The sequence below is a fragment of the Alosa pseudoharengus genome, unplaced genomic scaffold (assembly GCF_046254945.1).
Source record: "Alosa pseudoharengus isolate Yale_2024_CS ecotype anadromous, Long Island Sound unplaced genomic scaffold, YU_APseudo_1.1 YU_APseudo_1.1_scf_7, whole genome shotgun sequence".
Lineage (NCBI taxonomy): Eukaryota > Metazoa > Chordata > Actinopteri > Clupeiformes > Clupeidae > Alosa > Alosa pseudoharengus.
This window is the reverse complement of record NW_027468859.1, coordinates 34,620,247-34,648,056: the sequence shown is the minus strand read 5'-3', so window position 1 is coordinate 34,648,056 and position 27,810 is coordinate 34,620,247. Positions and strand designations below refer to the sequence as shown.

The following is a 27,810-nucleotide window of genomic DNA, read 5'->3' as shown; positions in this document are numbered from 1 at the left end:
AGCCAATCGTGTGGTGTGTTGTGATGACATCTTGCCAATCATGTGTTGTGAACTCGCCACTGGAGCAAGATTGGTGTCGTGAAGCCTTGCGCACGCGCATTTCTGCTGAATAGGATGCCCGATGAGTGCCCAAAAAGCGTTGCTATATGGCCGCCGAGTGGAGGGACTTGCCTAAAAGGACTTTGGTAAAGGCAGATGAAAAAAGGCATGCATTTACTTACAAACCGCCACTAGAGGCGCTGCTCTCCTCTGCTCAGTCTTACCCTGGTCCAGTCTTACAGTAGTAGAGCACGTCATGTCTTTTCAGATGCTGAGAAAAGGTCTAGGTGGAAGATTGACAGGTGGAGATTTTTCATTGACATAAGTCCATTCATACATACACACATAGGCCTACCACACAGAAAAAATGGATTGTATTCCCAATATGATATGTTCTAGTGCATATTATATCTCTATTTCAAAGTTTATGGAGTTTGTACAAAGTTATATATTTATACTGTAATAAATTAAATGCAATATCCAATATCTTAGTAGTATATCTTCATAGTATATCTTCTGTATTTATTTTCTGTAGGTATCTTCTGTATTTCATATTATTTATATCACAGTATTTTTCTAGCTGGGCAGAATAAGGATCAATACAGACTCAAAGCCTCCAGTTGCATGAAGGATCGATCAAAAGGGCAGCTTAATTACCCACCCAGTCCAAGTTTTTCATGCTCTAAAGCTTGAAAGTATAAGCAGAGCCCGTCCAGGCAACCTTCTCATCTGTCTTGGGGTCAGAGGGCAACCTTCTTATCTCTCTTGGGGGTCAGAGGGCAACCTTCTCATCTCTCTTGGGGTCACTCAATGTGTTAATCGTGATACCAAACAACATAATGGCCAGTATGTTCCACATCATGTTCTCATAACCATCTCTGCCTTGTTGGGTCCTGCTGGACATGGCTGATTTTTCTAGCCACCCCAGTGTGGAGCGTAGCTTGACTGGTGTTTGTGGGGAGTGGGGATCTCTAGTCTCTTGGTTAAGTGACAGTGTTTGTGGGGAGTGGGGTTCTCTAGTCTCTTGGTTAAGCCACAGCGTTCTGATCTGATCTGAGGGCTGCATTCATGCTCGTCGGCCAGAAGGGGCCTGGCGTGTGGTCACCCCCGGCACTCTCGACGGACAGACTCCCGCTGCTCCCTGATCCTGGTCACATGCGGTGCGGCACTTTTCTGTCACAGCGGGTGCACTACTCGCTCTCACACACGTGCCTAGCATGGATACAGAAACACACACACACACACACAGCGGGTGCACTACTCGCTCTCACACACGTGCCTAGCATGGACACAGAAACACACACACACACACACAGCGGGTGCACTACTCGCTCTCACACACATGCCTAGCATGGACACAGAAACACACACACACACACTCTCTCTCTCTCTCAAACATACCCACACTCTCTCTCTCTGTCTGTCTGTCTCTCTCTCTCTCTCTCTCACACACACACACACTCTCTCTCTCTCTCTGTCTGTCTTTCTCTCTCTCTCTCACACACACACACATACACACACAAACACACACAATCTCAAGCATTGACACACATAGTATATAAGCCATATCCCAGTGATCCCGTGATCGGATTTTATTTGAAATTGAGACCACACTTGTCCTTGTCCTTAGCACTAGTTTACATTCATGGTACAGAAAAACTGGAAAGCAAGTATCAGAGGATTATTTCAGAACACCCTGTCTTATATTGGCAGTCAGCAGGCCTAAATTAAGCTGGGTGGATTAATCTTATTAATTATTAAAGCCTAAACTGTTATAGTTTTAATTGGTATAAAATAAGTCGAAGGTTTTACCTACCGGCAGCACATCAGAAAAGTCTCTGGTGGCACAGTTTGGGCAGAGGATAATTTCTAGGTCACAAGTTTAAATGAGGCAAGCTGTTGCAGTCTGCAGGACAGAGCTGCACATGAGACGAACACATCCATCAGGACAGAATTGCCAGAGGCGTCATTCTGACTGATCAAAAATCTCCTCAACTATGCTGGGTATAGTAGTAACAACATAAACAGAAATATCTGAATTTGCCATGCCAGCATGATGTCACTGCAGAAGTCAGGCTACATACTGTGCCAGCCTGGCTATTCCTCAGCCCTCTGATCATACCACATGGTACTCAATAGCAATGTCAAGCGCCGATCTGCATGAGCTAAAATTCTGTGCTGTTTTGTGCCCCAGATGTGCGCTCAGTATCAGTAGATCACCAGAAAGTGAAGAATCACTTGACTCCATGTAAAAATTGAGAGAGAGAGAGAGAGAGAGAGAGAGAGAGAAAGAGGGAGGGGGTTAGAGATGCCGCCCATACTGCTGAGGGACAGACAAATTCCCACAGTCCTTTAGCTGATCTGGTTAAGGACGTCTCTCGTGAGAAACACAGGTGTCCATCAAAGCATCAACTACACAGAGGGAAAGCCACTGCACTCTTCATCTTATACCTAAGGCATTATTTGTCTCACTTCAGCAGGCCCATCTTTATGAGAAAAAAGTGTCAGCTCCCTTTGACAGGATCTTTGTTTTGACCTTTGACCTTGGCTGTCTGTGGTCGTGCTCACGCCAGTGCTCAGTTGCCCTGTCGTTCCTGCTTCTGTGGGTTACAGGGAATATGTAACAGGAGGTGTCAGTAAGCTGTCGTCTGTCCTGGGACTGCTTTCAACTTTCCCCCACTCATCCTGATCGGAGGGGTCACCGGGCAGCGCCTGAAAAGGCTTACTGCCTCCAAAACTCTGAGGAGGAGTAGTTGCCAGGAGCAGGGGCCAACCAACTGACCGGCACACATCCACACTAAACCTCACTAGAGACACAACATGTCTGTCTGTGGGCAGACAGACAATCAGCTGATACGCTACATTATCCACAGGGAGGGAGGGAGGGGGGAAAAAAAAACAATGAACCAGGCTCTGGGCCATCGTGGCAAATGCCCAGAAGGTGTTTTGGTTGGTGGCTGAGTGGCTGTTTTTGGAGAGTTCTTAGAAGGCCATGAGGCCAAGAGGAGACAATTGCGGGACAACTGTGGACATAAATGCTGTAGGCTACACAGCTTGCTGAAACTTCGTCAAAGCCAGATAATGCTGTGAAGGTCAAAGTGAGAGACAGAGAAAGGAAGAGAGAGAGAGAGAATAATGGATGAATATGAATAATGAATAATGAATAATAAAACACAAAGGATGGTAGGGAAGGACAAAGACGTGATGGACAGTAGTACTTGACTGTGGCGAGTGACAGATGCTCCTCTGGCAAAAGCCACTAACAGGATGACACTAGACCAACCCATGGGGTAAAGCGGGATTATGTCTGAGCAGAAGATAAACAGATTATTCCCGAAACAGAGCGGGCTTTTTTAGCTTCTTCACTCCTGCGCTCGGGTTGTTCGGTCCCTGCGCGTCCATCCTCGACACGTCCGATCCCCTCCCCAACCCCACCCCCTCCGATTCCAGCCAGCAACCCACTCAATCACACACACACCCCACCTCCCACACACACACACACCCCACCTCCCACACACACACAGGTGGGCTCGTTGTGCCAACACACACAGCTAAAAAACACAAACACACACAGACTGACAGACAGACACAGAAGTCGAGACACAGATGCATGCTAGCTAGTGCTGGAAGCTGAGGTGTCCACCTTCTGAGAAAGTGACCTCCGGTGTCAGAGCTTCAGCAGTAGTCTTTGAATCTCCCATTGGCACTAATGACTCCCACTGAGCGCAGACCGTTCACCTGAGATAGAAGGGTTGACCTCTTCGCCTGAACGTCGGCTACTTTGGATTTTACGACTATTTCCGTGCGCATGTGTGTGCGTATGTCTATGTGTGTGTGAGCATGTGTGTGTCTGTGCTCTTGTGTGTGTGATTTTTCCTTTTACATTAATCTGGGGAAAGAATACAAACCTTCTTCACCATGCCTTTGAAGTGCGAGCTTTTCATCACCCTGCTCCTCTTTGTCATCCTCGGAGTTGCAGGTAAATCATCATCTTGTTCAATCTTTTCCTGTACACTGAAAGATCAAAGATGACCTCTGAATTCAGTTACAGTAGCCTACTATGTAATTCATTTGAAATAGTGGGCTAAAAATTGGTTATCAATAGTAGCCTACAAATCAATCAAAACTAAACATTCAGATCAGTTCTGTTTTTGGATAAGTAGCCTACTTTACGCAGAACCTGAATGATGTATAAAACAAATTGTACAATTTAGTCCAATTTAGTAATCTAGCTGTGATAATAGTTAGCACCTGCTTGAGCTACAGTGACTTAAAATAACCACCACCATTCATGCAACGGACTCATTCATCAAGTAGAATGCATTTCTATACCAATACTTTGAAATGAAAAGATTGAAAAGGCCCCCAAAAGGTGTGGGGGGATGAGAGTTTTAGAATCCTAAAGGATGCCAGAGAGTCTGGTTAAGAATATAAGAGTGGCATGGCAACAACATACAGAGTAGACTCCCATGTATGTAAAGTCCAATGTAAGTATATAAAGGTTTTCAGTGCTTCCTGAGTAATAATAGATATGATGACCAATGCAGTGCTAAACATTGTAAGGAGTTTTGTAAGCTCTTAAACTATCCACCATCATTTATGGACCAATTTAATTTTGGAACGTGTCTGCATGGAATTCATGGAATTCATCGTGACCAGAACTCATGCAGTGAGCGTTTTAGCTACCTGTTAGCGTTGCGTAACATGCTGGCACAGCCTCCTCTGATGGTGTAAGTGACCACGGTTACCTCCAACAGTCATGCCTTTTGCAACCATCTCTGGTACCTCTCAGGTTAAGACATCAGGATGCCTTTTTGCAGCACACTAATCTCTTCATACCGTAAGCTATTGTTTCATCATCGCACATCATGCTATTAGCTGCTAAACCAAGAACAATCGATTAAATGCTACACAAACAGCTCTCCAAGGAAGCAGCTCTTTAGCCTCTCCTGCCAGACCGTTCCACTCAATTTACAGTAGTTGCTTGGCCTCAAACCATATCTGTGTGCAATTTTGTTCTCTGGACTTTTGTTTTATCGGAGTAGGTCTCAGCAATTAAGTTGATTTATCCCTGAAGTATACAGTAGGCCATCATGAGCAAGTATGCTAGAGCTAGTATGCCAATGCCATTGCTGTCAGCTTACATCCCAGTGACTCTCAAACCATAAAAATACAGGTCAGTGAGAACATAGAGTACTATAAGTAGGCCTAGTCTTCCACTTTCAATTTCGGATTTTTTGAGTGCCATAGTGTAGCCCATAGATATTGGAAACATACCGCATTGGGCTCCAGAACGTACGTCAATAGCAACGCCATCATTGTGGCCATGTTGATATGCTGTTTTATAACGCAAAAGTATTTCTCCTCGTCATTAAAAAGTTGGCTTAGTTGTATTTGTAAAAGTTTGTTGCTTTCCCTCTTGTGGCTTGTTATCGACTGGAGGTCTGGAGGTTAGGAATTCACTTGGTATGGCGCTGTGTCCTAAGCGAATCCATACAAAACCCAAACAATTATCCTCAACGTGGGCCTTTACAGCCAATAAGAAACAGCAGCACTCTGGTTATGACCAGGATCAATTCACTCACCTGAAAGTAAAAGCCCTGAATTGTTGGCAGAAAAAATTTGCACTGTACCATAAAAGACACAAACAACACAGACTTTATATTGTATATCTGGGCCTCAGTAAAAAAAAACTCCACTTTAAGGGAATCTAAATATGTCTGGATATGTGCTGCTGAGAGTCCAATATCTGTTTCCTTGGTGACTGCTGTGAATTTAAAACATCCACGTTCTCTGCTGGATGGGGCGAGATGCTCACCCTGCATGAACTCAGCTCTGTCTGCAAATGAGAGTGGTGACTGATGGGCGTCCTTGGCGCCAAACTGTGACTTTGAATATACACAAGGCCTTGTAGACATAATGACAATATACATGACAATAACCAGTGTGCTTTGTCTTTTAAAGTTGCTTATAATCAGAGCAAGACTGTATTAGGCAACATGAAAAAATACACCAGGATGGACAAGTTTGTGATAAAAAAAAAGAAACGTGAAAAGTGAACAGCAGGATTGTCCTCTGGCTTGATTAATAAATCTATGAATAGTGAATAGTGATGAGAGTAGTGGATAATAGGGCTATACTTTAAATTTAGGAATGACAGTGACTGCTGCTGCGAATGTCCACATAATATTGATTAACCCTCCTGTTGTGTTTGTTTCATGTTTACTAGTTTTGTGTTCCCAGTCAAAAATGACCGCTGCATTATAACTTGTTATACATTCGTAACACATAGTATAATTTGATGTAGTGACATACTTTTGTAGTAACTTAAGTTCTATTGGACATAACCAGTTTTGAACAAGTTTCCGATTTATGGCCTGCAGGCCTCATTGACCTGAGCTCATCCAAATCAGAAAGGGGAAGATTCTATTGGGGAAAGGTTCTAGTGGGGGCTGGAAGCAAATACACATTTATGAGAAATTGTTATAAAAATAATCAAAATTTGTTTTGTGTGTTCAGATGCCCTGTGTTAACAAAGACATGGAGCCTCTTTGTAGTCAGAAAAAATGTACAATATTTTTGAGAGAAAAAAAAATTGTAAATCGGTCAAAGTTGACAACAGGTTAAAGCAATTTCTATTGCCATCTTATCGTAGCCTATCAATCTGACTTCTTAATAATCTAATTTTTACTTTCTATAGACCAGCACAGTTACAGCCCCCTCAATCCAGCTGACGCCATCAACTCACTGCGCTTAAGAGAACTGATAGGCACAACCAAGCAGAGTGCTGGCGTCACGACAGGGTTTGATCTGAAACCTCACCGGACGAAGAGAGCCGCGGTCTTCCGCTCCGGAGTAAAAGTGTGTCCCCAAGAGACCATACGAGAGGTCATTGCGAGTCACCAAGCCTACTACAAGCTCAGAGGTGAGTCCAAGGGAAAGTAAAAACGTATGTGGCTGCAGTTAAGTTACTCCACTGATGCAACCACGTTACTGTAGGATAAAGACATACACCAGAACATTTAGCTCTGAGACACACCAAAGCAAACTAAAAGTGACAGTGACATTGGGAGATATGCTGACACTGTAGTGGGTATATGGTATCCCGTGTGAAAATAAATTACTTCTTCCAGTTGATCTTTATGTTTTCCTAAACACGGCCATTTCCCCCTATTTGTTCATACACTGCAAGGCTGTCTGCACTGAAGAAATTACTATCATATCTACTGTTCAGGGAGGATTAGCCATAAGTCATCCACGCTTCAACAGAGAATCTCTCACCCAGTGGAAGAATGAAGAATGAAGTGTAATCTGTTCTATTTGCTGTACAGTCTTGTCCTGTAGGACCCACCCAGGTCTCACAATATGAACTGCATTAACAATAATGAGGATATAAATTCTCTTTTCAAATTTAACATTGTCACGTATGCATGTATTGTGTAATGTACCACAGGTAATTAATCGCCTGTCCTGTTGCCTAATGCAATTGCATGTAGCACACCATAGTGTACACTGAGTGTGTTTGTGTGTGGTGAGGCTTCTTTTTCAATCTGTCCGACCTCTCTGCTTTAATTGAGTCTTTTTTTAGAGTACAGCAAATAAATGAGAGTTTGCTGAGTGAGCTGTGAGAAGTTGGAACTCAGGAAGTTGCTGCGTGTGTTAAATCCGCTCCGTGCCCCCTCGGCGCAGCCGTGCTCACGTGAGATGATGAATAAACAGACCACACAGCAGAGATACTTTCACACCACCCTCACCTGACGAGTTATAGTCCCCCAAAGTGCCCTTTTGTGGGGTCGAGAGGGTAGAGAGGGTTGAGCGGCTCTCCATCCCTGACCTTTCGCCTGTTACCCTCAGTTGAATTGAAAGCAGAGCATCAGAGAATGTGATTGAAAATTCTATGGTACAATATTGGATTATGTTGTTTGTATGCATTTTAAGCATTTAAAATGTCCACTTTGATCTGCAACTACATGGCACAGGGAAAGCTTCATAGTGCATTTATGATTATTATGCATTTATTATTAATTTCCCGTAATAGATGCCAATGATATATATATATATATATATATATATATATATATAACTCTACAACTCTACACAATGAGTGGAATAATGACATGGGCTCTGGGATGAGATCCATCTGCTGTGTAATTTAACCTAATGCGTCCTCTCAGGACATTTTAATAGTGTAGTAGAAGGCAATCAGTGTGGAGGAGCTGTGACGCATGAAGCAGCACTGTACCATGTACCACTGTTTGAGCTGAAACCTCACCGGACAAAGCGAGCAGCAGTCTTCCGCTCCGGGGTGAAAGTGCGTCCCCAAGAGACCATACTGGTCCTCCATGGGAACCTATTTTATACAGTCTATGATGGACCATACTGGTCCTCCATGGGAACCTATTTTATACAGTCTATGATGGAGCATACTGGTCCTCCATGGGAACCTATTTTATACAGTCTATGATGGACCATACTGGTCCTCCATGGGAACCTATTTTATACAGTCTATGATGGACCATACTGGTCCTCCATGGGGACCTATGTCTATGATGGAGCATACTGGTCCTCCATGGGGACCTATGTCTATGATGGGCCATACTGGTCCTCCATGGGAACCTATGTCTATGATGGAGCATACTGGTCCTCCATGGGGACCTATGTCTATGATGGAGCATACTGGTCCTCCATGGGAACCTATTTTATACAGTCTATGATGGAGCATATGGTCCTCCATGGGAACCTATTTTATACAGTCTATGATGGAGCATACTGGTCCTCCATGGGAACCTATTTTATACAGTCTATGATGGAGCATACTGGTCCTCCATGGGGACCTATGTCTATGATGGACCATACTGGTCCTCCATGGGGACCTATGTCTATGATGGAGCATACTGGTCCTCCATGGGGACCTATGTCTATGATGGACCATACTGGTCCTCCATGGGGACCTATGTCTATGATGGAGCATACTGGTCCTCCATGGGGACCTATGTCTATGATGGAGCATACTGGTCCTCCATGGGGACCTATGTCTATGATGGAGCATACTGGTCCTCCATGGGAACCTATTTTATACAGTCTATGATGGGCCATACTGGTCCTCCATGGGGACCTATGTCTATGATGGAGCATACTGGTCCTCCATGGGGACCTATGTCTATGATGGGGACCCAGGTTCGACTCGACCTCCGTCCTGCGGTCATGTCCCGATCCCACCCCATCTCTCGCTTCCTGTCTCTCTCTGCTGTCCTGTCGAGGCAAAAGCACTAAAAAAAGAGAAGTAAATCAGTGTAGGCCTCATCAACAGCCTTACTCCCTTCCTCCCTTTCTCTCTCTGTGGTCAGTTTGTCAGGAGGCCGTCTGGGAAGCCTTCCGGATCTTTTTCGACCGGATTCCGGGAACCACGGAGTACCAACGCTGGGTCCACACGTGCCAGCATGAGTCTCTCTGCATATCGGACCTCGCCAACAACTTCAGCAGCTCGGAAGAGCACCTCAACATGATATACCGGGTAATTGTTCAAAAGCGTTTAACAATAGAAGATGTTTTCATAATTTCTGAGCTTGAAATAAATAATGTTTTTCCTCCTAGAAGATATTGGGTTTAGCAGTGATGCATAGTAATTTCTAATCAAAATGTGAAGTTCAGTCAAGTGTTTGAAATTGTGCCAACAGGGAAATTACATGAGATCGTGGGAATGTCAAACAAGCCTGAAATAATATATTTTCAGAATACATTCATTGTCAGCTTAAAGGATTTTTGTTAATCAAAAAGTGTCAAGAAATACAGCAATTCTTTGCATCAAAATACACGTTGGATCCAAAACATCTTGTGTTATGCAAATACAAAAATAACAGTTGTTCAATCAGGTAGTTAGTTTAAATACACTGCACCCTCGTAATTGTACAAATTTAATTCAGAATATAAAGCCTTTACATGGGTTGTGTATTCATACACTGTGCATATTCCACTGTACTGTTTGTTCTACTCGGCTGTGTTAAATGCCTTTGGGACCAAAGTGATATTTTTCAAGAATACTGATGACTGCCCAATGCATTATTCATGGTGACCAGCAACATTCACAGAATAACAACTCAAAGAGAAGGCTAAAACAACCTCTAACAAATGTGCCGTTCACCGACCTTCCTGGCACGCGCTCACACTTCACTTATAAACAAGCAGTGAGTGTCCAGGAGTAATGGTAAACTCCGACAGATGCAGCACCTTCACAGCCGCCTGTTTGTAGCCGAGCCACCAAATAACACACGAAGCATTACAAGCCGTGCAGGGCTGAGAGAATATTTGTGTTGGGTGAAAAAAAAAAAACATGTTAATACCCCCGCTTCCCTGGTGGTAAATGAAATGATCTCTCAAGGCTAAATCTAATGACATACCTTTCTTTTCAGCCCACATGTGTACTGACGTGTGTGTACCACATGTGAGACTGCTGGCAATGCTCTGCTTAACACTGGTCATGTATCTTTAGAGTAATTAACTTCCATCAACCCTTTTAAAAATTATAGACACTTTTCATATCTTTTAAAGCAAGCGAAATATGGCCCATTTCCCTGTGATGTACCTTTTTCATTACCAGTAATAGCCTGACTTGAAATGAGGTGCCATTTCTTTCTCTGGCAACAAGCTTTTGTTCTTGACTTGCTCGCGAACTACTATGTGCTCTGAGTCACCTTTTCTGTTCTCTCCCGAAACTTCATTTGTCTGCACTGCGTCTCCTGCGTAATTATATTGTGCAAGAAGTTGAGTGATTGCCACTAAGTAATTTGGGGGTGATAATTTGTGTTGGGTCTCTGTGCTGTGATGAGCGACTGTAATCATTGCTATTTCTCTGTCTGGCATCGACGTTGACTTTCGGCAGAGGATGAACTTGCGGCCGGACCAGCTACCAGGACGGTAAGGCCCAAGCTGTGTTCTCTCCTCAGGGAGAGTGGAACTATTTCCTCTCACTGTGTGTCAGTTAGAGCCTCTTGGCAAGTGTCATTCAACATGGACTAAGTGATTTGAATTGTATTTGGTGAATAAGTCACCTGGTAATACAGAATCTCAGGTTCTCACAGATACTCAGAATCTTTGATAAATAGGAAAAAAGTGAGCTTTAATGCAGACTGTACTTTTTCAAATAACGTGGTACGACTGTTTCCTCTGCAATCTGCACATGTAACATTATGCCTCATAACGTAGATATGGTTGTCATCCACAGACATGTGGTGCCAGAGAAGCCAGCTGAGGAGGCGGGAACAGAAGGTACTGCAAAGTCTGAGTTTAAGGATTTGTTAGTTTGTTCCTGTAGCTTCATGCCCAGGCTTAAACGCTTGTTGATTACTCCACCACCTGTTCTAGAGGGTGCCCAGACAGACTCAGGAGAGGAGGGAGAGTCTCCTGCTGTTCCGGACGCCCCCGACGCCACTCTTGGCACTCCGAGCGAAGGCGACGAAGGCCATGAAGCCGATGAAGGCACTGAGACAGCTGAGGAGGTAACGACCCGGCCACTCACCTTTGTTGACATCCATGTGAAAATTGGACAGGAACAATGAGGATTTGCTGTAGTCTTGTTGTCTTGGCTCCGTGTGTGAGTCCTCTGCCTCCCTGTCATTATGGCTATTTAAGACAATAGAGCAGTTCATCACTTCTCCAGAATTTACATCAACATCCTGGTAATCCTGACCAACTGATGAAAGGGATCAGACATACCCTGATAACAGGCACCTAAGAAAATAACACAGGGATAAACAGTGTAAGAAAATACTGTGTTGCTGTTAGCAATAGGAAACCAACAGCTCAATCTTCTGAAAGATTCTGTGAGCGGAATGTACTAGGGCCTGTCCTTATCTTCTAGGACTCTGACCTCCCCAATGTGGTGCCGGAGCAATCTGTGGAGCAGACAGTGGAATTCACCATCAACCTGGTGGACCCTGGTTACAGGGAACTACTGGACGACGCTGACTCTCCTCAGTACCACGACCTGTCTAGACACCTACAAGAGCAGGTGAGGAGCATTCAGGAGACTCAAGTTCATGGTAAAGCAATGCTGGTGACTGATCATGCACTCCTTTCTATTCTCAAACAAAGCCATTGGAATGAATGAGAAAAGTGATGGCTTGCTGTACATTAAAAAGAGTGAAAGCCTTTGTTCCATAAGAACAGCAAGGCCTCAAACTAAAAATGCACTCTGGTAAAAAAAAAAAAAGAAAACATTGACGTAACATAAACAGGATAGAACGACAAATAGAAAATGAAAGCCACTCTCCAGGGAAATGTGCACATTTTTAAAGTGGTGTGGTTAAAGTGCGCTCTGATCCAGCTGGTACTATGAAATGTTTAGTGGTTCTGCTGCCGCTGCAACACACAATGTTGGTAAGCCCAAATGAGCACAGAGAGGCTTAGTTAAGGGCTGTCAGGTCATGTCAGGGAAAGCCCTGATTAACTCAACACCACCTTTACAGTTTTGTCTTAAATTGACAGCCTCAAAGGCAGTAAGGCGGACATGAAGAAAATACCCTAGAGACGTGGGGACTACACAACATTTAAAAATTGTGTTGTCTTGATGATGTCTTCACTATTTTGTTTTTATGACTAGTGCAAGAGAAATGTTTTACCTCTCACATGTTAAACTATATACTTCAATATTTGGCTTATTTCATGATATTTTGAAGCTAATATGATATTGTAAATGGTGTTCAGGTTGGAACAGGAATAATGCAATACAAGTTTTGATTTCAAGCTCAAACTTTCATTTGTTTCTTTGTTTTCACAGATGTTGCACGTCTTCAACAAACTACCCGGATTCAAGGAGATTAACGTTTTGGGAATCAGGTGCAGCTTTCCGTTAATTCCCTTATTTGGACCTGAATGCACCACCAAGGGGTGGGGGGGGGGGTGTTTCACAAAAAAAGTAAGAGGGATTAAGCAGTGAGAGGAGCTGATCATATTCCAAAGCCATCCCCTGCGTATTGGGCTGTAGTGAGAGAGACCACCGAGACTCGTTAATGAGAAAGGTGAGTCAGAGCCCTTGCTGCTACCTAGCGGAGCACTGCGAGTGCCGACCCAGGCTAATCATGGTCATCTTCCTCACTGCCATCCTCATCCTCAGTTTCTCTCCAGACAAGATTGCTATTATTATTCCATATCATTGAAATACAAAGAAGGAGCCTAGAATGGAAAATAATGTGCTATTGAGGCTTTTTCATTATGCCCTCTAATTCAATTGAAATATGCCACTAACCTCTTACATTATCAATTGCATCTAGAAATGAGGATGTGCATATGGAAACTCATACTGTTTATGATCTACTAAATGTGTCAAGTCTTATGACCACTTTGATACATTTAGGGCAAGTTAGTGTGGTATGAAATTATTAACTTATTTATTTTTATTACTTATTTCCTTTCCTCTTTTTTTCTCCCTTGCACAACTCCAGCGCAACGGAAGGAGATGATGGGTAAATATGTATTGTTTTGCTATCATCTTGTATTTGTTAAACAATTATTGAGCAGATCCAATGGAATTAACTGCCAAGCAGTTAAAACACGCAATATATTAATACAAATCAATTTACACCAGGTTGAACATAATTACAGAAATATAACACTAATTTGTTTTTCAATTAAAGATATTCTCATCTGTCCAAGTTCTGCACAAAACTTAGCAATATGCCAGATCCTCTAAGCAAATCATTGTTATGACTTTTCTCTCCGTCCTTTCTGTCTGGATGCTAAGGCATCTGTTGTTGATTCATGAATACAAAAAATAATCTTTGCTGATTGGGTTATGCATCTGTCACTCTGAAGGCACAGATTGGAGGGTACTGGTCTCCTCCACCAGGCCCATCTCTTAAAATGAGAATAAGATGAGAAATATGTGTTCAATTATAATCCAATGGTCATGAATAAGATTTTTTAGCAAGAAAGTGTTGACTTCAACAAAATCAAGAATTGCAACAACTATTCACACATTACTTTCTATAGGGTTTCTCTGAACTTTTGTGCTGAGGGGAACATTTTACAGTTGTAGTGAGAGTACAGTAGGTTCGAGAGAGTAGAGTAAATTGAGGTACAGTACATGTTTGCTTTTTTCAGTGAGCTAATCATTTGATGATCTTATTTCAGTTCTGGAGGAATCTCAGTCCACTACGCTGTCCTGTTTGAGAACATCGGCCCTGATGCTACAGCAGAAGGGACAGAGGAAGACACAGACACAGATTCACTACCCAGCCTGACAGACTTGATGACCACTGCCCTGAGTGAAGAGGCAACTCTTCCAGTTGATCTCAGCACACTTGTCTTTGGCCCAGGTACATTACTGGAATGCTTTTCCTCCTCACAATATTCGCTGGAAGAGTGTCATACAGTCATCTCATTGAATTCCAATTCAACATATTTGAATAGAATAAAGTTCTCAGTTCAATAAACTTTTCTTTTTTTAGAAGTAAGTCCTCTGGAACCAGATGTTAATGAACCGGAACTGGTTGATGCAACTGAAGAGGTAATATATTTATTTCCTTACACTGAACTTGCCAAGAGCAGACACACATTTGTATAATATTAGGTAATCTGTTTCATTAATTCCCTCTGGTTTTGAGTAATTTTATGAAATTGTTACATTTCTGAATCATTTTGTGATCATAAATTGTGATCTGCATTATGTTTATCAGACTATGGAGCCAGATTCCTACAATGACCTGGACGTGTCAGAGGGGGCAGAGGAACCTGAAAACTCTGAGGAGGAGCAGACACATCCTGATATTTCTCCTGAGGAGGAGAATGCTCTGGAGACTTTGTTAGAGCCCACAGTTGGCAGCGAGGACTACCCTGACATCCCAACAGACGAAGAATCCGAACCAACTAGCCCTCCAGAGGAAGAGGAGCCATTCATCACCCATATGATTGAGACCATCATCCAAGATGGAACTGGTGAACTTGTAAGGGACTACATTCCTCATGCTCCAGAAGACGATACTGCTGTTGAACCACCCGGTGAGGATGAATCTATAATATCAGAAGCAGAGGCGGAAGAAGAAGCACCTGTTAGTGATCTCTTACCAAACCTCATTACAGAGGAACTGCCTGACTCTGAACCAGATGAAGAGGTTGGTCTGGATAGTGACTTGCCCAATGTGATATCAGAGGAGGACAGTCTACCAGGCTCCACTACTGAAACTCTATTGACAGTGGCCACGGTAAGCCCAGAACATTCCGAGGACTCTGATTCCAGCCTTCCAGTGACCACCCTCTCAGCAATAACCCACCAGCCCCCCACTGAACCACTTGGAGATGTAGAAGAGGCTGAGGAGGTGGCAGTGGAGGAAGAGGAAGTAATGGTGGAGACACCTGAAAGTGAGAAAGGAGCACCTGAAGAAGAAACACCTGAGGTCTCTGAACCTGGGGAGGATTTGGCACCAGAGGAAGAAGTAGTGGTAGAAGTTGAAGACGAAGTGAATGAACCTGAGGAGGAGCCAGGTGAACCCGAAGTAGAAGTTGTTAAAGAAGAAGAGACTGAACCTGAAGATGAAGTTAGTGCCCCAGAGAAGGACGCTAGTGAACCAGAAGAGGAAGTGAGTGAACTGGAAGAGGAAGTGAGTGAACCGGTAGATGAACCGGAAGAGGAAGTGAGTGAACTTGAAGAGGAAGTGAGTGAACAGGAAGAAGAGAGTGAACCTGAGGAGGAAGTGATTGAACCTGAGGTGGAAGTCAGTGAACCTGAGCAGGAAGTTAGTGAACAGGAAGAGGAAGTGAGTGAACCTGAGGAGGAAGTGATTGAACCTGAGGAGGAAGTTAGTGAACCTGAGGAGGAAGTTAGTGAAGAAGAAGTGAGTGAACCTGAAGAGGAAGTCCTAGAACCTGAAGATGAAATAAGTGTACCAGAAGAGGAAGTAATCACTGAAGCGGAAGAGGACGAAGGTGCTGAACCTGAACCTGTGGAGGAGGTTGAAGCAGAAGTATCAGAATCTGAAGAGGCTGATGTTGATGTGGCTGAGCCTGTTGAGGAAGAGATTCCAGAGGAGGAGTCTCTACCTGAGGAGCCTGAAGTTCCGGAAGAGGCAGTTGAAAAGGAAGATTCTCAACCGGAGGAAGAGATTGTAGAAGAGGAAGACGAATCTGAGGAGCCTGCGACTGAAGTGGAGGTTGAAGTTCCAGAACCTGTGGAAGAGGAGACTGAGGTTGCAGTAGAGGTCGAGGTCTCAGAAGAAGCTGAGGAGGAGCCAACTCCTCCTGAGGAAGAGTTTGTGGAGGAGACGACGGCTCCACCCTCAGAAAGCATAAAGATCATTGTACCAGAAGGACCTGATGATGAAGGAGATTTATACTTCCCAGAACCAGAGGAGCAGGACAATCTTCCTTTTGTGCCAAATGAGGATGCGGAGCCTGAAGAACAACCAAGTGACCTTCAGCCTGTGGAGGACGTCGTCATAGAGGAGACAGAGGAAGATGTTCCAGCGGAACCAGAGGTGGAAATCATATCCGACCAGCAGCCTGAGGATCAAAATGTAATCGAAGCTGAAACAGAAGAAGGTGAATCAGAGGTTGAGATGGAAGAAACAGAAGAGGCAGCAGTTGAGGTGGAAAGCCAGCCTGCAGATACAGATGAGCCTGAGTCTGAGCCTGAGCCTGAGTCTGAGTCTGAGTCTGAGCCTGAGTCTGAGCCTGAGTCTGAGTCTGAGCCTGAGTCTGAGCCTGAGCCTGAGCCTGAACCGGAGCCAGGTGAGGTCAAAGGTTTTAAAGCTAAGAAGTAAAATACCTCAACCTCTTTGGCCAAAATATACGTACTATGGCAATAAATGCTATTTTCCAAACTATATAATGATCATTCAGATGTTTCACATTAAGGCTTGCACACTATGTTTTAATTTATTCATGAAATCTTGGAACGTCTGGAATATTTACAAGATTTGCTCCAGCGTATCAATCATAATTTGAGCTGAGAGACTGCTGAGCTCAAGTTCATTCGAGGTGTAATGTGATTGTTTGAGGTAAATTTCATGATGGAGTATTGCAGTTGCCGTAATAATAGTATGACCCATTCCCTTATCGCCAAGGAGATATAAACATTAAACTCTCTCCCTCTTGCTGTGAGATCTCCTGTATTAATTACAATTTAACAGAGTAAATACTATTTAGTATTAAATATTTATTTCATTTTATATAACAATTTCACTCTTAGTTTTTTCATATCACAATTAAAGTTTTTAAATTCTTTGAAGAAATTACTTAGCTTTACCAAGGTCACAGTAGGCTAATTAATTGAATGAAACTGTTGCTGTGTGCTTGTGATTTTTACAGTTAAATTAAAATAAAAAATATGTTTTGGTTTTCCATTCACATAATTGTCATTCTGACATTTCTTTGTGCTTTAGAAGAGACGGAGGAGGATGCCTCAGAAGAGGAGACAGCTGAGGAAGCAGGAGAAGAGGAGGCAGGTCCTGAACAGGAGGAGGAGGAGGTAGAGGAGCAGGAGCCGGAGGAGGAGGTAGAGGAGCAGGAGGAGGAGGAGGTAGTGGAGCAGGAGGAGGAGGAGGTAGAGGAGCAGGAGGAGGAGGAGGTAGAGGAGCAGAAGGAGGAGGTAGAGGAGCAGGAGGAGGAGGTAGAGGAGCAGGAGGAGCAGGAGGAGGAGGAGGTAGAGGAGCAGGAGGAGCAGGAGGAGGAGGAGGTAGAGGAGCAGGAGGAGCAGGAGGAGGAGGAGGTAGAGGAGCAGGAGGAGGAGGTAGAGGAGCAGGAGCAGGAGGAGGAGGAGGAGCAGGAGGAGCAAGAAACTGTCCTGGAGATCACCCCTACGGAGGCCCCAGAGGAACCACTATCAACAACTCCATCCATTGACCTGGGACTCTTTGAGGTGTTCTTAACAGATGAGCCCTATGAGGAGACGGGAGTGGAAGTTATAGCTGAGGAAGGAGAAGGGGAAGATGTGGTGATGGAGACAGACACAGAAATTGACACGTCTCAGAGTGATTTGTCGGTTGAAACTAGCATGGAAGATATTGCCTCGGAGATGGACCAGGCAGATGTTGTGAGCACAGAGACCATTGACCTGCTTGGGTATGGGAGTGGGTCTAGTGAGGAGCACCCTCCATTCGAGACAACAGCCGCACCACCTCTGAAGTACTTGACCACTCCTTCTATGACCACTGCAAGCCGAGGGAGAGAGCTTGTGGTGTTCTTCAGCCTACGGGTCACAAACATGAGGTTCTCCGAGGTCCTTTTCAACAAGAGCTCATCAGAGTACAGAGAACTGGAAAACAGGTTCACAGAACTGGCAAGTCTCTCTCACTTTCTACAAGGAAAGGATACAGTTATGGCTGACGCATGTATTCACATATCTCAACAAACATTTATCAAGCACAGCATATTATATAATGGCCTCTATTGTTATCATCATCAGTTTGTCTCTCAGGCACCCGTCATTCATATTTATTTATCAAGACCTACTGTAAGATTTAACCATTATTATTATTCTAGAAGCATTCAGATATGTGAGCTCACTGAGAAATTCTAAACTCCACATTGAGTTCATGATCCACCCATCCTATGCAGCTTGTAATGTGAAGAAGCTGGGCATCTAAAACAGTGTAAATACAAAACAACATTCTCTTGAAAATCCTGTGGTCAAAAAAACTTCATTATTTTATTTAGCTTTATTCATAGGATGTATTCATAATATTCATGCATAGGATTCCTGCACAATCAACTTTATATTTAAGGGGGTGTGTAACTGCAGGGCGTGCTCGCATTGCTTATTATTTCCGAACAATTAGTGTCAAGGATCTCACTCTGGCAAATGTGTTACTGCAGCAGTGAGCAACAATGAAAATTCTCTGAGCTCCTTAGACTATTATAACACATTTATATACATAAATTAAGATCATAACATTTCTTAAAAATTAAAGTTTGATTGTTACTCTAATTTCTCTTGGGGAATTTACATTGTATTTATCTCCACACGTCTTTATCAGATTTAGTTTATCCTCCGTTTATTATATATTGTCCTAATCTTCTTAATGAGATCTCCACGCTTGTATACCCCAGTCTAAAGGGGAATTCAAACACGATGAAGGCCAAATTTTAAGCGTGAACAGTAGAAACAGTAGGAGTTCCAAAAGACAGGTCTCATGCTGTGAGATGAGGCTTATCATTTTCAGAATGAGACCTCTAATAAGGCTCCTGTGGTGATTTTTGGTCTCACTGATATGATTTTAGATTACGACACCATTCTTCAAAGCCCACTAATCATTCACTGAATGATGAGAACTCAAAGGACTGACACAAGGAATTCCTCACTGCTTTTATTCTTTACTGTGATTAAATAACACAGTTGATTAGAGTCAACATCAATAACATTAACATTAATATGGTGAATGATTTCTTTGAGTTCTTTGATGTCTGAGTATTCTCTTCTATGTATTTCTTAGCTGCTCCCATACCTCCAGTCCAATCTGACTGGCTTCAAGCAACTGGAGATCCTTAACTTCAGGGAGGGAAGTGTGGTGGTCAACAGCAAGATGACCTTTGCCAAGTCGGTGCCATACAATGTCACAATGGCTGTGCACTGTGTCCTGGAAGACTTCTGCAATACTGCAACCGAGCGGCTGGACATAGAGATTGACAGCCATTCCCTTGACGTGGAGCCTGGTGAGATTTGTGTTTTTTATGTACAGCATGTTGAAAGATGTGTTTCAAAGACAAGTTGGTAGTTCTCAAGTCAGAAAAAAACAATAGTATGACGCACCCATGCACCCAAGAACTCCAATTCAATCCAACATGCATATACATTTTCCAAAGTAAAACATAAGTTTCACTAATTGAGAGTCAGGAACCTTCTGATGCCTGTAAGGTCTGTAATCTTCTTTATGATAAGTGTACAGTCAAACAAGCAATAGAAGCTCCTTAATTGTTGCCGTGAAACGTGGGCTTAACAAACCTCTAATCTTTCCCAGGGGATCAAGCGAATCCCTGCAAGTTTTTGGCCTGCAACGAGTTCTCCCGCTGTGTGGTCAACCGCTGGAGCAGAGAGGCAGAGTGCCTGTGTGACCCTGGCTACGTCACGGTCGACGGACTCCCCTGCCAGAGCGTCTGTGAGGTCAGACCGGACTTCTGCCAGAACGGTGGGGAATGTGAGATAATCCCGGGTCACGGTGCGGCTTGCAGGTAAGGGAACGTAGTGTAGAATTCCGTAAAATCTACTGTTATCTCAGGTTGTGGTAGGTTAGACCACCGTTAGTATTATTGTCCTTAGATTAGTATGTTGTAAAATCTAGCGTTAGGTTAGAAAGGCCGATTAGTGATCAGTTTTTACCCTTTCTCCATATTTTATTGTGCATAGGTTAGTTTTAATATAATTTGATATAAAAATGTATTTTCTGTAAATACATTGCTAGTCACATTCAGGCTTTAGTGATGTGGACATCGAGATGACACTGTTGTGTTTCTGCTGTCTCTATGTGTTGCTTTTTCTAACTGAGAGCAGATACTGGGCTGTGCACATACATACATACATACATACATACATACATACATACAGCCTTATTTCAATATGCGCATGCCTGCCCATACGTGGATGTTCAAATGTGCACGTAACCAACACACCAGTTTACACATCTAGCAAGATGATGCACCTGCAGCACACACACACACACACACACACACGCACACACTGATACAGACAAAGACATCTGTTTTTCACCTGGTTTGATGTTCTAACTCTCTCTTTCACCTTCTTTAGATGTGCTGTAGGTAGATACTGGCACTTTCAGGGATCCCGATGCTCTGAGCTGGTGTCCCATCCTGTAGACCCCTTTCTGTTCATAGCCTGCCTTTTGGGGTCCCTCCTCATTGTATATGCTGTGCTTTCTCGCTTGATACTCATATTCAGGAAATGTTTACGGACCAGAAAGGCAGTGTCTTTAGTGTAAGCAGGTTTTTTTTTCCGTAAGACTTTGTACTATGTGCGGATATGTTTATGCCTTGCCTTTGACTGTAATGTTGCCACATACATACTTATGAAGAGACAAACTACCACATCTAAAATATAACCATCGACTAAAATACTCCTAACATACCACAGCTAACCTCACCATGCAGCTCTTATGACATGGTAATCATACAGAGCAAAAACAGGCCTGAATATGTTATTGCTGTGTAACGTGTGCTTCAAGCTGATGCTTAATACGGTACTTCTAGGTAAAGTCCATGCGGTATCAGTATCCTCTCTTGGATATAAATAGGATTCATGTAACACAACTGCCACTTATCAGACCAATCATCTTTTCTGGATTAAACATGATCTGGAGTCAAACCGAGTTCAAATTTCCAGTGACGAAACATGGCTAGAGTTCAAATTTCCAGTGAGGAAACATGGCTAGACTGTCGATAGCTGCCAGAGAAAATTACTCCCTCTAGAATCGTCCGCATCAGATGCAACATAATTGCTATTGGAAATAAATTCCTTTCCTAATGTCCTTTCTACTCCAAAGGCTAACATGGTCAAACCGTGGTAATTGTGTTACGCGTGTAATTGTGTTACCGTGGTAATTGTGTTATTGGTAATTTAATGAAGTGGTAAATAATTGTGGAATACACAAATCTTCAAATCATTCAAAAAAAGTTTCAAAAATAGAAAATGCATCTAAGGTTTAATGGTCAGTCTTGCCTGACCTGAATTCTCTTACACATTTTCTCAAAAGAGGATACTGCATCAACTGCAGCAGAGCACGCATGGCCTTTCCTAAAGTACCAGGTTCTGTGCTTCAGTGTGTGTAGACCTCCTGACTAATGCCTCTTCTTTACAGAAAAAGCTCTTGTCGTGCCTCACCCCCTGTGATTTACCCCTTGGAAGAATGTATTGTTTTGCTCCTTCGTTTGCTTTTCATACAATCATTCATTTCACATTTTTTGCTTGCAATGGCACTGCTTTGCACTCACACCATCGTCCGATATGGTCTTTCTTTGTCTTACAGGAATCGTGTCACCCATACATTACCTGGCCTAACAAGTTAGTCAGAAAAAAGGTGGGTATACTAGGTTAGACATAAATCTGCAAATGTGGGCTGTGAATGTGGACTAAACATAAATATTTAATCTTTTGTAATGACATATCACACTAGACTTAGTTTAGCAAGCAGAAGTATAGTATAGTATTTAGTATATTTCCCTCAGGATTGTTAAAATACTTGTGTGTATAGGGATTAGACTTTAAAACCATTTAAAACATTTTATTTAGGTAAGAGCAGCTTTTCAGTTTGTGAACTCTCCTCATTGCATGCTTAAATATGTGTAATGTCTGCTCATAAGAGTCTCCCATGCACACAGCAATTTCATGTTTAGTTGCAATCTCAAGCTGACTGACGTTCACTGATAATTAAGTATGCCAATGGAAGTTAATTCGGTCTACTGAGAAAAGACTTTGTCATTAAGATATTAGCCTAGGGCTTTGATTAGACTCTTTCCAGTCTCTGTGTTTTGTCTATTGAGAATGCAATGTCACCAAACCAGACTTAATCAAATGATAAGCTTAATGACTGTGCTTCCTCTGTCGACCTTTGTGTTTTAATTACAAGGCTAGAATATGTCGTTATTACTGGGATGTTCTTACAGGTATCCATTAATACATCAATATGGCATTGTTTCTTTTCTTCTCTTCAGATATGTAGATTGTGACGTGAACCCCCAAAGACTTGGCACTACTTCTGAAGGACAGAAGACCGAGCGCAGAACAATTACATAATGTCATAATGGGCAAAGGGGGCATTACCCTTCTGACCAGCCCTCTCTCATCAACACACCTGCTCTCCAGTTACTGTCAAAACCCAAGAAAGAACCAGAGCGATTTTTCCTTTATATAAACCTCAGTGAACTCTCATGGCATATGCTACCATTGGACACGACAGTAAATTAGGAGGAGGATCCTACCATTGAGAACCAGGTTTGACACTGCCCAGTTGGCTCTGCCTGTTGAAATGGCACTCAAAAGACAGTGGGCTCTAAATTGTTTTACTTGCATGTTCTTTCTGTTTTGCAATGTGACATTTGTCAACAGAAGACTGAGGAAGCACCGAAAGTTCCGTTTCCCTCACAATGAGGCAATTATTAATAATACTTTGGCTAAGAGGTCTTTCAAAAGGTTTTTTTTTTGTGTGAGTGTTGTTTCAATAATGTGGCAAGACCCTCAGTTTGCATTATTCTGGGATTGACTTCTATGCTGGAAATCTTACATTTCTGACAGGTTCCTAGATTAGACATACAGAATTAATGTAGGCCAAAAGCCTGGCAACAGTAAAAGAGAGGCCTTTGATTTGCAGAACTTACTGTAGGCTGTTGGCTCAGTCATTAAGAGTATTTTGCAAACTAGAACCAATGAGAAGTAATTATATAAAAGTTTAGCATTTCAATTCAGACTGAGGTTCATATGTTGTTAGGTACAGCTTGGATTAGCATTCTTGGTCTTCCTATTGCTATTTTTTTTATATAGTTATCTTCAAAAGTTTGGTTTGCAATCAATAAAATGACTATTTTGTGTTTAAAGTCTTTGCCAAGTTTTTCCAATATTCTATATGCAAACTATATCCCATTAAATCCCTGTTTGTACTTTGTACAAACACCAGTACAAAGGACCTTTTAAATTCAAGTATTACTTCAAAAACCAGATCTGCAGTGTCACTTAGGTAAAAGCAAGTCCATATTAAATTCTTGAAAAAAAAAAAGAGATGAGTCTTAAAGTGAAACAGGGAATGCATTTATTTCATAAGGTTAGAGATCACAATTAGAAAAGACTGTGAAAAGGCAGAATCAAGGATGATTGTGAAAGACGAGTGGGTTTACAGTGCATATCACAAGCCCCTTCAGTTACTGCACCCCATAAGCTAACCCAGTAGAATCGACAGCAGTCACACCTTCGGTGCTCAAGTCACATACAAATCCTTCACTCGGGATCTCGGCTGCCATTTGTCTAGGACACAAGAGGACAGATAGGGATGTGCCCGCAGCTAGGCTGGAGAGACACTGGGTCACGACACTGTGCTGCCAAACCCCTTTAACGCACAGTGGCATTAGGCTGCCAACTTTCCGCATTACACTTTGGGTAAGAGTAGCCACGACCTGACCCGAGAGTCGATTCACCAAATGAGTGAAAGGAATAACGCAGGTAACAGAAAGGTTACTGCGAACCCAAGCAGTCACAATCAGCCTTACCTGAGGACACTAGTTCCAGTCTGATGAAGGAGCGAGAGGAAGGTCATGAAGTATCTCTTAGCTATCGTTCCCTCGGGAGCACTCTTTACAGCACATACAAAAGAACTTTGGAGTCTTATAGGGAACATAGTGAAAAGCCCACACCCTTAAAATCACGAAAATACATTTGTACAATTCTATAGAAACATGACATTTTTGCATGTCATACTCGTATATAAAATATTTATGGATGCACTGTATGCAATTGCATTTGGATGAAATGCATAATAATATTTAAGTTTGGGATTGGGAGTACACTGTGATGTTTGTAGTGACATGCACCATTCACACACAAAAAACACACTGTATTTCTTTTGCAAATGACTGATCATAGGTCAGTGACAGCACATTGACATGTACACACATTTGGTCAAACAAGGTGTGTTACTGCATACACCAAATCACCCACATCACTGTTGATTGGTTTTACATTAAGGAATGGTATTTCTTTCACATATATCCATGATGGATTTTACATGTCACATTATTTTGAATGCGGTCCATAAGGAGATGCATGTGCTTTGCTTGCAGATAAAAGACCACAGTGCATTTCAGTGTAGAGATCATGTTTGCCAGAACTCAGTGCAAAGAGGACTTGGGTGCTTCTAGGAGAAGTTTAGAAAAAGGTCACTAAAAAAAAAATCACATCTAAGATGTTCTTGCTCATTCGCCTGTTGCTATTATTAGACCTGTCATCATGGGAAAGGAGATATGCCGAAGCCTTGTACATTCAGTTCGGGGTGAAGCCTTAAAGAAGCCGCTACTCAGAATAGTTTGGGGACCGTTGGTACAAAAGATGCTCAGAAAAATATATCTTGTATTTTTTAATGGCGCTAAAATGTGTTGGGATATCTCTCTATGTGTAATCTCTTCAGAGGTCATTGTTCAAATGTACAAGAAAAAACAAACAAAAAAAAGAAAACGAGAATCGGAATCCATTGCTTGTTCAGTGCATTATTGTAATCATTAATATTATTAATCATCATCGTCGTCCTTATTATTATTATTAACTGCTTAACAGAATATGTGCAAAATTTGAACGAAACATACAGTACAGTAGCCTATATGTTTACGCAGTAAGGCCAAAGCAGTGGAGGAAGCAGACGGGAGGTTCACAGGTCTACGAGCACTACTTCAACCGTTGGAGTCAGATGCACACACACTGCACAGGCTGAAGCCAGAAAGTGCTGCGGTAGAGAATGGAATGCTTATCGTGTCTACACCTATGAAACTCACGGCCCTTAGTTCAGAGCCGTTACTGCGCTACGCTTCAGACATAAATGCGAACATGTAAACAGCTTATCGGTAAGCGAGTCCAGTTAAAACGTCTGCTGGAGACGAGCTGCAGACTGTATTCAGATGCAGAGGGTTGCCGTGAGAGTGGGACGAGGGGGATGCTGTAATATTGCGTTTCTACTTGAGGAGGTTAAGAGCCGCTAAAACGGCCGACCTCCAGCAACTACCCTGTCCTGACTAGTCGTTAAGGCCTCGTAGTTCAAAGTCGTAGACGTACTGAGGAGCGCGTCACGTTTGCATGACAAGACGGAAATAATCAGCAAGTACGTCTCTGCATCCGTTTCACTGCAAAATGAAATTAACGAAATGATGCAAACAGAATGCTGAAAAGACCAACAACATTAAAAACACGTACAGTAAATTAACCGAAAAACAAACAAACAAAAAAAAAACAAAAACAAAAAAAAAACTGTCCTTTCTTGACTGGGAATGCCCACCAGTCAAACCATTATTTGTTTCTGAATGCTGGCTATGTTAGAAACGGCATTCTTCCCTTTGATCTAGCAAGAGACCTTTATGTGTGTGTGTCTGTCTGTACGATGTTTGTGTGTGACTGTTTATGTACTGTATATGTATATAGCTATATACTTATATAGCATATATACAATATACATATAGATAAGTGTACTGTATATATAGGTGTGTGTTTATCGTGCAGGCATAGCTCTACTTGAGCATGCTCTGCAGCATGGCGGTGGCATAGGTGGGTCTTGCTTGCCGACTCTCAATGGCGCTCCGTAGATACTGGATGCCTCCACAGCGTTCCCAGATCTCCTCAAACTGCCGTGCCAGGATCTCTGCTCCGCGCTTCCGTGTCAGACCTGTCTCCTCTAAACTGAGCTCACACATCTCCATGTCGTCTTTACCTGGGAGAGTGGAGCAGGAGGAGGAGTGGAGGTGGAAAGAAGGGGGGGGCAGAGGGAGAGAGATGAAGAGAAAGAAACTTAGTTAATAGAGGCACTTTTATCTATATTAATCTAGAGATCCTCTTAGAAGATGAGAAGCAATCCTTCTCAATAAAAATATTAAATGTAGGCCTCACAGCTGGAAAAAATGAAGAGACCTCTGTACATTTTTCTGATGTCACCCTACGGTTGCTGAGTGACATTTAAATGAGTTGACAGTCAAATTTGCAGTGGTCTCTTAATTTTGAATATGACCTTACTTTTTTCCAGAGCTGTATCTATTTTTTAACAAACACTGGATGCATTTGTATCAGTGGGTTGTGCCAGCCAGGTATGCACCAAGACACACACACACACACACACACACACACACACACACACACACACACACAGAATAAATGCAAAGACACATACACTGACTTGCATATAAATGGTACAATTATGGACACACACACACACACACACACACACACACACACACACACAGAGAGAGAATAAATGCATAGAAACATACACTGACTTGCATATACAGTAAATGCTACAATTATGGACACACACACACACGCCCATACAGTACACAAACACACTCACCTGCCACCAACAGAATAGGATGCTTGTCCGGGTGCAGCTCCATCTGTCGGGCGATCCAGGGGCCGTCGAAGTGGGCGTACCACCAGCCCTTCTTCTTGCCCTGCATATCCTTGTACTGCTCGCCCGGTCGGATGAAGGGGATACGGAAGTAGCGCTGCTGGCGGTTCATGGCGATCTCATGCTGCCGCGCCGGGATTGGTGGAGCAGGGTTCTGCTGGGCTGAGGGCAGGACAAGCCAGGAGACGGCGTCACATTGGAAGATCTCCACACCAGAGCCTCAGGGTTATTAAGGGTTAATGCCCACTGTAGGTCAAGTTCCCATACTCTGGCTGCTTGAGATTCAAATTCAGATGGCTGTTTGTTATGTGCATACTCTGATACTGACATGGAATACTGTCAGGCTCCTGTACAGACGGGAGATGGCAGATGGATGATACACATACTGTAACTGTATCCATCCATGATCTGAAAACTATAGCAGATTGTAATGGGCTATAAGCGTCCAATTTCGGGGGAGCTTTTATGCCTTTAATCTGACAGGACCGTGGAGAGACTGACAGGCAGGGAGTGGGAGCGAGAGATGGGGAGGGGTGGGGAAATGACCTGGGTTGGACTCAAATCCCTATAAGGTACGGGTGCTGTAGCCAGTTGAGCCACAACACCTCCGACATGAATACAAATGACTAGATCTGCTGCCAGACAGGTGTTAAAGTCCAGGTTGCCTGGCTGTTCTTAACACCATGCT

At 42.9% G+C, this 27,810-nt stretch overlaps 1 protein-coding gene across 8 annotated transcripts in view; it reads right to left on the bottom strand.

The window, feature by feature from the left end:
- Nucleotides 1–23,757: 23,757 nt before the first annotated feature.
- Nucleotides 23,758–27,810, bottom strand: part of myo6a (myosin VIa) — an 84,260-nt gene continuing 80,207 nt past the window's right edge. For all 8 annotated transcript variants that reach the window (XM_076273231.1, XM_076273232.1, XM_076273233.1 and 5 more), the window contains 2 exons: nt 27,066–27,284; nt 23,758–26,435 (listed from right to left, as the gene is read on the bottom strand). In XM_076273231.1, the coding sequence (XP_076129346.1) occupies nt 26,236–26,435; nt 27,066–27,284 (419 nt within the window). In that variant the 3' untranslated portion in view covers nt 23,758–26,235. The remainder of the gene's footprint in view (nt 26,436–27,065; nt 27,285–27,810) is intronic.